Source organism: Oncorhynchus tshawytscha, linkage group LG16 (assembly GCF_018296145.1).
Source record: "Oncorhynchus tshawytscha isolate Ot180627B linkage group LG16, Otsh_v2.0, whole genome shotgun sequence".
In the NCBI taxonomy this organism is placed as follows: Eukaryota; Metazoa; Chordata; class Actinopteri; order Salmoniformes; family Salmonidae; genus Oncorhynchus; species Oncorhynchus tshawytscha.
The window spans coordinates 68880675-68893165 of record NC_056444.1 but is presented as its reverse complement, the minus strand read 5'-3'; the positions used below and the strand labels follow the sequence as shown (position 1 = coordinate 68893165).

The 12491-nt window shown below is 42.8% G+C and overlaps 1 protein-coding gene across 1 annotated transcript; it reads left to right on the top strand.

The window, feature by feature from the left end:
- The first annotated feature begins 1009 nt into the window (after nt 1-1009).
- Nucleotides 1010-12452, top strand: LOC112216196 (XK-related protein 7-like). The gene is made up of 3 exons (XM_024376019.2): nt 1010-1764; nt 9258-9457; nt 9998-12452. The coding sequence occupies exons 1-3, from the start codon at nt 1148-1150 to the stop codon at nt 10954-10956; spliced, it is 1776 nt and encodes a 591-aa protein (XP_024231787.1). The 5' UTR covers nt 1010-1147; the 3' UTR covers nt 10957-12452.
- The last annotated feature ends 39 nt before the right edge of the window (nt 12453-12491 follow it).

Below are 12491 nucleotides of genomic sequence, written 5' to 3'. Positions count from 1 at the left end.
ATCTAAAGACAACATTAGCATACTGAGCTAAAGCCTGACCTCATACTAACATGACTCTTCTGCAAGAACCAGGCAAGGTACTGTGGATATGACTGTCAGAGTAAAAATATAACGAGTATGTGAATCATGTAAATGGCAACAAATAAAACACTCACCTATTCATTCAGTTCTTTCTGTATATTTTTAGAGGAAGAGGGTTGAGCAGCTACTGGATAAGAGCTGGGGAACTCTGGAAAGAAGGTGGTGATGGGATGACAATCGGAGATGAACATGCTCTCTTAATAAAAAATACCCACACTGAGCCTGTCCAAGCTAATCAACTTCATTGTTCTGTCTTGCTTTCTCTCATACATCCTCTCTGCAATTTTTTATACAACAATCTTAGCCCTACTGATTAACTTTGTAGATTTTTTTACAACTCTGCTTCACATTTTCACCAGTAGGTGTCAGTATAATAAGAGACTGTACCAGGATCCATAGGCACCTGCTTTTTGATAGCCCTATGTCTGTCACATCATCATATGAAGACATTTTAAAAGTACAGTATCTTTGTGGCACATGGATCATGTAGGCCTAAATTACACCGAGGAGGAACCAGCTTTTTTTTTATAGCAAATTACTCGTAGGAAACAAAGGACTGAATACACTTGTAAATTGACTTAATATAATATATTTTAGCAGGAAAGATATTACATTTCATATACATATCCCAGTCATATTTGTATTTATTTTTCCCAAGTGAAATGTTCAAACAAAAAAATAAAAACACACACATACACGTACTACATATATACACACAGCAATAACACAGACTCCATATAATTCATTTCATAATAAATAATAGTAAATTGACATTTTAACATCTGATATGTGTTCTCATAACGGCCATCTCAGTATTGTTCGGTTCGGCACTGATGGAACGTCCAACTGTTTCGTCATGGCCCCCCTGCCAGTGCAAATGCAGTATTTAATAAAACCGCCCAATCATTAATCTTATGATCTAGCTTGCTAAAATTTCACACTTAATTTCTGTTATATGGTAGAGCTAAATCAATCAAATTTTTGTCAGGATTTTTAAAATGAAATATCGTTTTCGCTTTCTCACCTCCCTTCGCCTTTTATTCCTCCCTTCCTTTCTCCCCCACACATGCATGCATTCACACACATACGCGACCCCCTCCTCCCTTCCATAATTTCCCCATCTCCCTTACCCACTCTCTTCTCTACAACAAACATGGCCGCTAAATCTGATGGTGCACCCGTCTCGTTGCGAAATGACATCCTGCCCGAGGGTCTGCCCGGTTCAGATCAACGTTCGCCTCAGTGCCACCCTGATAGGAAGCGCTACTCACTCCACGATTGCAGCTGGACGCTATGTGCCCTTTTGGTGTTCTTTTCGGACGGGGCCTCAGACCTGTGGCTGGCAGCGGATTACTACCTCAGCCGGAACTACTGGTGGTTTGCATTGACACTGGTCTTCGTGATCGTCCCATCTGTGGTGGTTCAGGTGCTGAGTTTTAGGTGGTTCGCCTATGATTATTCGGATACCAACGACAGTAGCACAGCCGCAGCAGCGGTCGCAGCATCGGGCGCCGAGAGCCATTTCACCACCAAGGACAGCGATCAAACGGGCGCTGGCCGCGATGCTGAGTTCGGGAAATTGCCTACGACGGGCACTATGGGAGGAGCCCGGGGTTGCTGCAGAGCCTGTATGTGGCTCTTTCAATGCTTCATCCATATATTTCAGCTAGCACAGGTCTGGAGGTAAGATCACCCATGCTCTCTCATATACGGATACTGTACTGGCTTGAGCGTGTGTGTGACAGGGTTCTGCGAAGATGGTGATCAAAGCATTCTAAAAGCCCTAGTAGCCCTACTAGACTACGATGTCTGGGTTCGTTTTAACAGCTCAATCTTGACCTAATTGTTAAACGAATTTAAACTCATCCAGAGAGAAGGCTACTGTATTCACAATAGGGCCGATTCCGATTTAGGAATTTACGCCTATCCTACACACTTCTCAGTAATTCCTATTCAGATTTACACAAGAGGTCCACATAGCACATTGGGGTCGATGAAACAATGACAACGTTCACATGCACACCAATATCCCGTTATTATTAGGGATACTCAAGTATTCTATTTTGGAGTTGACACATAAACATCATATCCCGTTTACAATAACCCGAAAAAGGCTCGTATCTCAGTTTTGAGAAACCCGTATAAAATGCCTGGGATATGCTGATTTTAGACGGGAAACTGGCATGTAAAAATCTTATCTCCCTTACTGTTTTTTTTCTGGGTCTGCACAAGCTCTGTTTCGCATATCATTGGTGTTGTGTGATGATATTTCATCTGATTGTCAAACAAATCACTTCAAAAAGTAGGCTACCTGCACAGTTGGATCCACCATAATAATGTATTTTGCTGATACTCCATACTGGACAGTATAGCCTACTGGCTACTTTCACCCTTAATTTAGACAACTTCCTGCTTATAATTTCCGACATTTGGTCGACCAAATTATAATTTCCGACATTTGGTAGGCCAAATTATAATTTCCGACATTTGGTAGACCAAATTATAATTTCCGACATTTGGTAGGCCAAATTATAATTTCCGACATTTGGTAGACCAAATTATAATTTCCGACATCTGGTAGGCCAAATTATAATTTCCGACATCTGGTAGACCAAATTATAATTTCCGACATTTGGTAGACCAAATTATAATTTCCGACATCTGGTAGACCAAATTATAATTTCCGACATTTTGTAGACCAAATTATAATTTCCGACATCTGGTAGGCCAAATTATAATTTCCGACATCTGGTAGGCCAAATTATAATTTCCGACATTTGGTAGACCAAATTATAATTTCCGACATTTGGTAGACCATTTGTTTGTTAAGTATAGTTACATGCAGCTTCTCTTTTGTCATAACTTCTTGCACCAAAAGACTAAATAAAGTAGTTCTCACCTGAATAATGTTTTACATTGATATAATTAATACATTAGTAATAAAATTAACACCAGTAAAGTTGTATATTTCTTTTAGGGACCGGGAAGAAAACTCACTAACTCCAAAACAGTGGAAAGATTGGTCCTGTGCAAAATGTCATCAGTTTGAATGGTTTTAGGGAAATTAAAATCTGAGAAAACCATTAAACATGTTTCTGGTAAGACATCAGTTTGTTTTAGGTGCATATTTGGGGTTGAAATAGTGTCTGCTTGCATAACAGTGTCAAAGATAACACATTACACTTGCATTTTCTCAAGAGATGCTGAAATAAATACATATTTCTCCACTCCTGTTCCCAAGACAAAATTCACATTTATTGTATCATTTCACTGCAAAAAAATGCATCATTCTGCAGGAGTTAATATGATATTATACTATATGTGAGGTTATAGGCCTACAGTGAATACACAATTCAGTTACTATTCCATTTAACCCATATGCATTTAATTGAGGAATATTTAGTTCATTCATTGATACAGGGGCGGCAGGTAGCCTAGTGGTTAGAGCATTTGACTAGTAACCAATAGGTTGCAATATTGAATCCCCGAAATGACTAGGTAAAAATCTGTCGTTCTGCCCCTGAACAAGGCAGTTAACCCACTGTTCCTAGGCCGTCATTGAAAAAAGGTAAAATAAAAAAATAAATGGGTCCTGAGATCCTCAAAAGGTTGTACAGCTGCAACATTGAGCGCACTGGTTGCATCACTGCCTGGTACAGCAATTGCTCGGCCTCTGACTGCAAGGCACTACAGAGGGTAGTGCGTATGGCCCAGTACATCACTGGGGCTAAGCTGCCTGCCATCCAGGACCTCTACACCAGGTGGTGTCAGAGGAAGCCCCTAAAAATTGTCAAAGACCCCAGTCATAGATGGTACCAGAGTGCCAAGTCTAGGACAAAAAGGCTTCTCAACAGTTTTTACCCCCAAGCCTTAACAGGTTCAACAGTTTTTACCCCCAAGACTCCTGAACAGGTAATCAAATGGCTACCCAGACTATTTGCATTGTGTGCCCCCCTACCCCTCTTTTTACGCTGCTGATACTCTCTGTTTATCATATATGCATAGTCACTTTAACAATACATTCATGTACATACTACCTCAATTGGGCCGACCAACAAGTGCTCCCGCACATTGGTCTACCAGGCTATCTGCATTGTGTCCCACCAACCCCTTTTATGCTACTGCTACTCTCTGTTCATCATATATGCATAGTCACTAACCATATCTACATGTACATACTATCTCAATCAGCCTAACCGGTGTCTGTATGTAGCCTCGCTACTGTATATAGCCAGTCTTTTTACTGTTGTTTTATTTTTTTACTTACCTATTGTTCACCTAATATCTTTTTTGCACTATTGGTTAGAGCCTATAAGTAAGCATTTCACTGTAAGGTCTACCTACACCTGTTGTATTTGGAGCACGTGATAAATAAACTTTGATTTGAAACAGCTAATCTCGAATAAGACCTTAAGTGGGATATGAGCCACTATCCAGAATACTGTGCGCATGTGAACGTGGTCATTGGAAGCCCATACATTTTTAATGAAGGAAGCGAAGTGGGCGGGGGACCATTGGACGATGCAAGCATGGGTGAGGGACGTAAAACCGCAGGACCAAAGTCATGTCTCTGTACACATACAGAGGGAAGCCTGGCTTCCCTTGGCATCCATGAATACACGCCACTGCATGTCCCAAAAGCACAATGTTAGCCTAATATGATCCACTAATACTCAGACCCTCAGGAACGGTTTAAACGGTCTTGGCAGAGGAAATAAATGTAAATGGAATAGAAGGATGCAAAATGTAAGCAACTCATTGAAGAAAACTAACACCAAAGTGGCAGTAATAAATATATATGTGGGTATTACTTAGCTTGGATGTCAAAATTTAATCCATGCATATTATCCAGTTAAATGTAATCGAAAATGTCATCTATGTAATCCCCAAAAGTAATTATTTATCATAAACAATAACTAGTAATACTGTATACTCAAAGAAAAGGTTAAAATCTCACCTTTCTGGTAAAAATAATTATAAATTGCTGAGGTTTAGTCACTATTGAGGACACAAGCTCAAGTACACAGTACAAATATTATAAAAATATGAAATATTTGATATGATGTATTTCCTATTCAACAAAAGGCTTGAAATGACATATACTTTCTAAATATAGCATAATGAAATGATAAAACAACTAACTATAAGATTTCACCTGCCTTATAACTGTAAATACATATTTGTATGTAAAAATGTGCATATTTTCTAAAGGTCTCTCTTCATCAAAACTTCTGCCCCCATCTTTGTGAACATATCACAGAGCTCTAGGAACTCACCTTTCATCTCATGTTAATATTGTCCGTCTGTGGCAAACAGAAAATGTTTGTTTCAAATCGATTATTTATTTTTGATTAATGGATATAAATCGATCTCTGAATGTGCTATCATGATGAAACCACTCCCTCCTGCTGCGCTACGACCTAATGCTTGCAGGCATGTGCTTTGTCAGTGGCTGTGATGTAGGGTTCAGCCAGGAGTTGATGGACAGTCGGAAGAGCGAATGAAATGGTAGCAGGGACATCCCAGCTTCAAGTGGTTTCAGATTTCACATCATACGTCACACGGGGTCAGAAAAAATATTACTGTGTATGTGGGAACCAGGGCTATCGCTCAATGCAAGCCATTTCGATATCCACTATGGTATCCACATATCAATTTATAAGCAAAAATGTCAGACAGAACCAGTACCAGAACCACACAGGTCCGCTAAAAAGGGACCTTACATCTAAGAGGTTTTAAGAGGGCACACAATTAAAATTCGGAATAATGGCACGGCTCTAAACCTTATTCATGGTTTCCTCACACATACAGTTGAAGTCGGAAGTTTACATACACCTTAGCCAAATACATTTAAATTCAGTTTTTCACAATTCCTGACATTTAATACCTGGACTTTGTTGTCCTTAAGCCATTTTGCCACAACTTTGGAAGTATGCTTGGGGTCATTGTCCATTTGGAAGACCCATTTGCGACCAAGCTTTAACTTCCTGACTGACATCTTGAAATGTTGCTTCAATATATCTACATAATTTCCTTCCTCATGATGCCATCTATTTTGTGAAGTGCACCAGTCCCTCCTGCAGCAAAGCACCCCCACAACATGATGCTTCCACCCCCGTGCTTCACGGATGGGATGGTGTTCTTTGGCTTGCAAGCCTCCCCCTTTTTCCTCCAAACATAATGGTGGTCATTATGGCCAAGCAGTTCTATTTTTGTTTCATCAGACCAGAGGACATTTCTCCAAAAAGTACAATATTTCTCTCCATGTGCAGTTGCAAACCATAGTCTAGCTTTTTATGGCGGTTTTGGAGCAATGGCTTCTTCCTTGCTGAGCGGCCTTTCAGGTTATGTCGATATAGGACTTGTTTTACTGTGGATATAGATACTTTTGTACATGTTTCCTCCAGCATCTTCACAAGGTCCTTTGCTGCTGTTCTGGGATTGATTTGCACTTTACGCACCAAAGTACCTTCATCTCTAGGAGACAGAATGCATCTCCTTCCTGAGGGGTATGACGGTCCCATGGTGTTTATACTTGCGTACTATTGTTTGTACAGATGAACGTGGTACCTTCAGGCGTTTGGAAATTGCTTCGAAGGATGAACCAGACTTGTGGAGGTCTACAATTTTTTTCTGAGGTCTTGGCTGATATCAAGCAAAGAGGCACAGAGTTTGAAGGTAGGACTTGAAATACATCCACGGGTACACCTCCAACTCAAATGATGTCAATTAGCCTATCAGAAGCTTCTAAAGTCATGACATAATTTTCTGGAATTTTCCAAGCTTTTTAAAGGCACTGTCAACTTAGTATTTGTACACTTCTGACCCACTGGAATTGTGATACAGTGAATTATAAGTGAAATAATCTGTCTGTAAACAATTGTTGGAAAAATTACTTGTGTCATGCACATAGTAGATGTCCTAGCCGACTTGCCAAAACTATAGTTTGTTAACAAGAAATTTGTGGAGTGGTTGAAAAATGAGTTTTAATGACTCCAACCTAAGTTTATGTAAACCTCCTACTTCATCTGTATAATTGAATTAAATGTATTTGATAGCAGGCATGTTCACAAACCTTTTGTGGAGAGCTTCCTACTTCCGGCTTCAACTGTAAATGTGGTGGAATTATTAGGGAGAAGTTGAAAATGTCAGTGAAGACACTTGCCAGTTGGTCTAAGCATGCTCCGAGTACACGTCCTGGAAATCCATCTGGCCCTGTGGCCTTGTGATGTTTAAAGGTCTTGCTCACAATGGCAATAGAGAGCGGGACCACACAGTCCTCCCGAACAGCTGGTGCTCTCATGCATGCTTCAGTGTTGCTTGCCTCGAAGCGAGGCATTTAGCTCGTCTGGTAGGCTCGCGTCACTGGGCAGCTCGCGGCTGGGTTTCCCTTTGTAGTCCGTAATAGTTTGCAAGCCCTGCCACATCCGACGAGTGTCAGAGCCGGTGTAATAGGATTCAATCTTAGTCTTGTATCAATCTTAGTCTTAGTCTTGTACACCCCCGCCCCTCGTCTTACCAGACGTAGCTGCTCTGTCCTGCCAATGCACGGAAAACCGGGCCAGTTCTATTTTATCCATGTCGTCGCTCAGCCACGACTTGTAAAACATAAGATATTACAGTTTTTAATGTCCCGTTGGTAGGATAGTCTTGATCATAGATCATCCAGTTTATTTTCCAGTGAAAACATTGGCCAATAGGATGGAAGGTAGTGGTGGTTTACCCACTTGCCAATGAATTCTCACAAGGCACCCCAACCTCCGCACCCGGTATCTCAGTCTTTTCTTCACGCGAATGACAGGGATTTGGGCCTGGTCTCGGGAAAGCAGTATAACCTTCGCGTCAGACTCATTAAACAAAGAATCTTCATCCAGTTCGAGGTGAGTAATCGCTGTTCTGATGTCCAGAAGCTCTGTTTGGGTGGCCTCCCGAGTGGTGCAGTGGTCTAAGGCACTGCATCACAGTGCTAGCTGTGCCACTAGAGCTCCTGGTTCGAGTCCAGGCTCTCTCACAGCCGGCCACGACCGGGAGACCCATGGTGCGGCGCACAATTGGCCCAGGGTCTTCTGGGTTAGTGGAGGGTTTGGCCGGCAGGGATGCTTTTTTCCCATTAGCGACTCCTGTGGCGGGCTGGGCACAATGCATGCTGACACGGTCGCCAGGTGTACAGTGTTTCCTCCGATACATTGGTGCGGCTGGCTTCCCGGTTAAGCGGGCGTTGTGTCAAGAAGCAGTGCAGCTTGGCTGGAAGGACGCACGGCTCTCGACCTTCGCCTCTCCCGAGTTCGTACGGGAGTTGCAGCGATGAGACAAGACTGTAACTACCAATTGGATACCCTGAAATTGGGGAGAAAAAGGGGTAAAAGTTAAAAATATATTTTTTTAAAATGGAAAATAAGCTATTTTTGGTCATAAGAGATGGTAGCAGCAACATTATGTACAAAATAAGTAAAAATAAATAAATAAATAGCACAGTTGGTTAGGAGTCCCAGAACAGGATGCTTTTGGATTAATTTGAATGAGCATAATCATTAGTGGGCAACTATAGCATACAATTATGTGTGTACTGTGTGTATATGACATGTGTATATGACAGAGGAAACCAGAACAAAAACTGTTATACTAACTCCTTGTTCACTGGGCTCATTGAGATAATGTAGTGTAGAGCTCTCTTCTGTCCCATGATCCCATCATCCCTCTAGCCATCACAGAGAAACACCTCTCTTTCACAAAATCAGACGGAGGTAATAAAGTAACAAAAACAGTCCCTGCATTTCACTACATTTAGAGAGGTCAAATGAGAAAGTATAATGTTATATTGTCAAAGCAATCACTTCTGTAGCCTTGAGAGGAAAGGATGAAGTGACCAGACCCGCTCAGTGGCACTCTACCAAGAGATGACATACCATTACCAGTTATTCTGTCTGGATGGAGTGACAGTTCCCAAGCTGTCTGGAGAGTTTGATGTTCAGTTGCTAGAATGAGGCTGGACTGAGGCTGCAATGAGCCATCTGTCTTGGGATGGTGCTGGCATGTGGATGAAACAGATTGATATGGAGCGTCTCTCGATAGCTGGAGATTCTTCTCTCGCACAAATTATGACATAATTCTAATATCATACTCATGCCTTTCCCTCTCTGTCCCTATCCCCCCACCTCCCCTCTGATGTTCCACAGGTATGTCCATGCCCTGTACTTGGGGGTGCAGAGTCGCTGGCGTGGGGACCACGAGAGACGTCACTTCTACTGGCGCATGATGTTTGAGAGTGCTGACATCAGCATGCTGCGTCTGTTGGAGTCGTTCCTGAAGAGCGCCCCCCAGCTGGTCCTGCAGCTAAGCATCATGGTCCAGGCCAGCCAGGTCCTCCCGTTGCAGGGTGAGTCACGATCTGAACACAAATACTGACCTGAACCTTAATAATTACCAGTGACATCACCATCTCAAACTACCCCATACAATCCACTGTGACCTTCACATTGATGGCCGGCATCCTAGCGGTTAAGAGCATTGGGCCATTAACCGAAAGGTCGCTGGTTTGAATCCCTGAGCTGACTAGGTGAAAAATCTGATGTGCCATTGAGCAAGGCACTTAACTCTAATTGCTCCTGTAAGTCCTTTACCTTATCACTCACCAATGATAATCACCCCCCCAAACTCCCCCATATAATGACCTCACATAGTCACAACTGCCAGATTTTCAATCCATGCAGTTAGTCACCATTCTTAATTTTACAACAACAAAAAAATCCCTTCACACAGAGCCACTAAGGATGAGTTCATATTTTTTGTGGCCCCCACCCCCATCAAAGTTGCCCATACCTGCTCTAAAGAATTCCTTAACCTACAATAGAGCCTTCTGATTCACACAGACTCAATCTTAATTATTCTTTCTCCCTGCCTCTCCCTCTTTCTCCAGGCCTCTCAGCCTCTGCCTCGCTGGTGTCCCTGTCCTGGATGATCGCCTCCTACCAGAAGGTTCTAAGGGACTCCCGGGACGATAAGCTGCCCATGTCCTACAAGGCCGTCAGTGTGCAAATCCTGTGGCACCTGTTTACCATCGGAGCCCGTACGATGGCCTTCGCCCTGTTCGCCTCCGTATTCCAGCTCTACTTCGGTATCTTCATCGTGGCCCATTGGTGCATCATGACATTCTGGATCATTCAAGGCGAAACAGACTTCTGCATGTCCAAATGGGAGGAGGTCATCTATAACATGATGGTCGGCATAGTGTATGTTTTCTGTTGGTTCAGCGTGAGGGAGGGGTGCACACGCTGCCGTATGCTCATCTACAGTGCGGTTGTATTCATTGAGAATGTGGCACTCACCACATTCTGGTATGTGTACCGTGGCCCACATACCTCTGACTTCAGTGCCCTGATCATAGTGTGTATGGTGGCCAGTAGCTACGCTCTGGGCACCTTCTTTATGTTAGTCTACTACTGCCTGCTGCACCCTGACGGTCCTATCTCAGGGTGGTTATGGGGGGTACCAGAGGAGATAGCAGTGGAGTCCTGCCTTTCCCCAGCTTCCTCTCTTCCTCCAGATGTAGTAGCGAGCCCCCCCAGGACTCTGCAGAGGACTAAAGGGGGAGACCGTGAGCAGATGGGAGGGGCTAATGCAGACGTGTTTCTGGTACGAACACTTAAAAGAGGAGCCAAGCCAAATCTCCCACCCCTCATCCCTAGGACAGAAGGGCCAGTCATCCGTATAGACTTGCCAAGGAAGAAGTACCCTGCCTGGGATGCCCACTTCATCGACCGCCGTCTGCGCAAAACCATTCTGGTGCTAGAGGCTGCTGCTCCGGTCACACCAAGGATCCAGTACCGCTGTCTGGGCTCAGCCACAGAGGTGATGGAGTATGAGACCACAGTGTGAACCGCTTAGAGTACAGTTACTCAACTGGCTATCATCCAGCCGGCAAAGCCCCACAGTGGCACACAGCTGACTAACTCTCTCTGAGGATCAGTTCTGCTCTAGTCCCACTCTGTGCTGTAAAGCATCAAGAATACACTGGCTGGGAGAGGAGGAGTGCGTGGAAAGGGTTTCACATCAAATGTCTGGGATAGAAAGACGATGTCTGATGTGGCCTAAGTAGGTGACCACGTGAGGTTTGTATTTTGGTGCCATGTCAGTATAATTTCTCCGGTTTAGGGGGATGGTACAGAGAGAGTTATGGGCCAGGGGTCAGAGATCAGTGAAAGTGCAGAGGGACACAAAAAGAGGAGCTGGATAGCTGTCAATCAGAGGGAAACCATCCTCAATGAACTTGCTCCAAAATAATGTCCTCTCAAGCCAAGGCAAATACCATCAGAGACAATACCTAAACATTTATGAATACCTATGACAATACCTCTGTTAATGTATTATGATTATACACCATAACAGTAGATAAGTCACATGGTTAATACATACCTGTCTAATTGAGCTACTGGAACAGGACATTTTGACTGCTGTATGTGATTTGTCATAGCTATTTATGCATGTTGAAGTAATCTCAAAGCCTTAATAAGTGGTCTAAAATCCATAGGACAATTTCTAAAAAGAGAGAAATTGAGAAGATGTATTGGGATGAATGTTCAATACACTTTGTTGTCATACAGTTAGTGTGGTATTATGACAACATTCGTGTAGTATAATAAACATGAGGCTGGATACTGAATGTGCAGGATTGCAGTACCATGGATTGCTGTATTTTGTCTAACTTGTCTGGACTCTGGTTGCCCTGTAGAAAATAGTTTAGATATCTTTCAATCTTAATGATGATGATACAGTGTGTGCTTCGTGTGTATCTAGGTGGTCATTGCTCCATAAAGAAATGTTCTATCTGTCTAACACTAAAAATGGAGTGCATTGTATCAACTTTAAATCCAGAAGAACAAGACAGAAACCTTATGTGGCTGAGAAGTGGAAACAAGGTTGAAACTGGGAGCATTTGTATATGAGGTGTATGCGTGCGCGTGTTCGTGCACATTTGTATGTTGTACATTGGGGTTCATATGATATTGTGTTGTAGAAAGATGAAGCTTTAGTTCTTAAATGCTGTCCAGGTAACTCAATTATCCCGCTAGCACTAAGATGAATACAATATCTCCACACAGAACCATCAACACAGCCACAGAACTATGAAGCCACGGCTCCACGTTGGTGCTAACTGTTGAGTCTGTTTATAAACACCACAACTTACCTTATACAGTGGTCTGGATTGATCCATCAAACCATACTGGTTTGGGTGGGCTGTACCTCAAATACACGTACCAGAATGAAAGCCTTAAACTGGTCAAGCCAGACTGTTGCTGGTGACTGCATAAAAAAAGAACAGAGACTTTCATTATGTTGTTGTTGGGAAAATAAAGAGCAATGTGTTTACCTTCTCCATGACCAATTCCTTCTTTCAATGTGTGGTTTTCAGA

What these genes read in the sequence shown, in the direction of transcription:
- LOC112216196 (XM_024376019.2), top strand. Translation starts at nt 1,148, where the DNA reads ATGCATGCATTCACACACATACGCGACCCCCTCCTCCCTTCCATAATT. An exon ending in CAGCTAGCACAGGTCTGGAG is followed by an intron (nt 1,765 to 9,257) that starts GTAAGATCACCC and finishes GATGTTCCACAG; the next exon opens with GTATGTCCATGCCCTGTACT. An exon ending in CCAGGTCCTCCCGTTGCAGG is followed by an intron (nt 9,458 to 9,997) that starts GTGAGTCACGAT and finishes CTCTTTCTCCAG; the next exon opens with GCCTCTCAGCCTCTGCCTCG.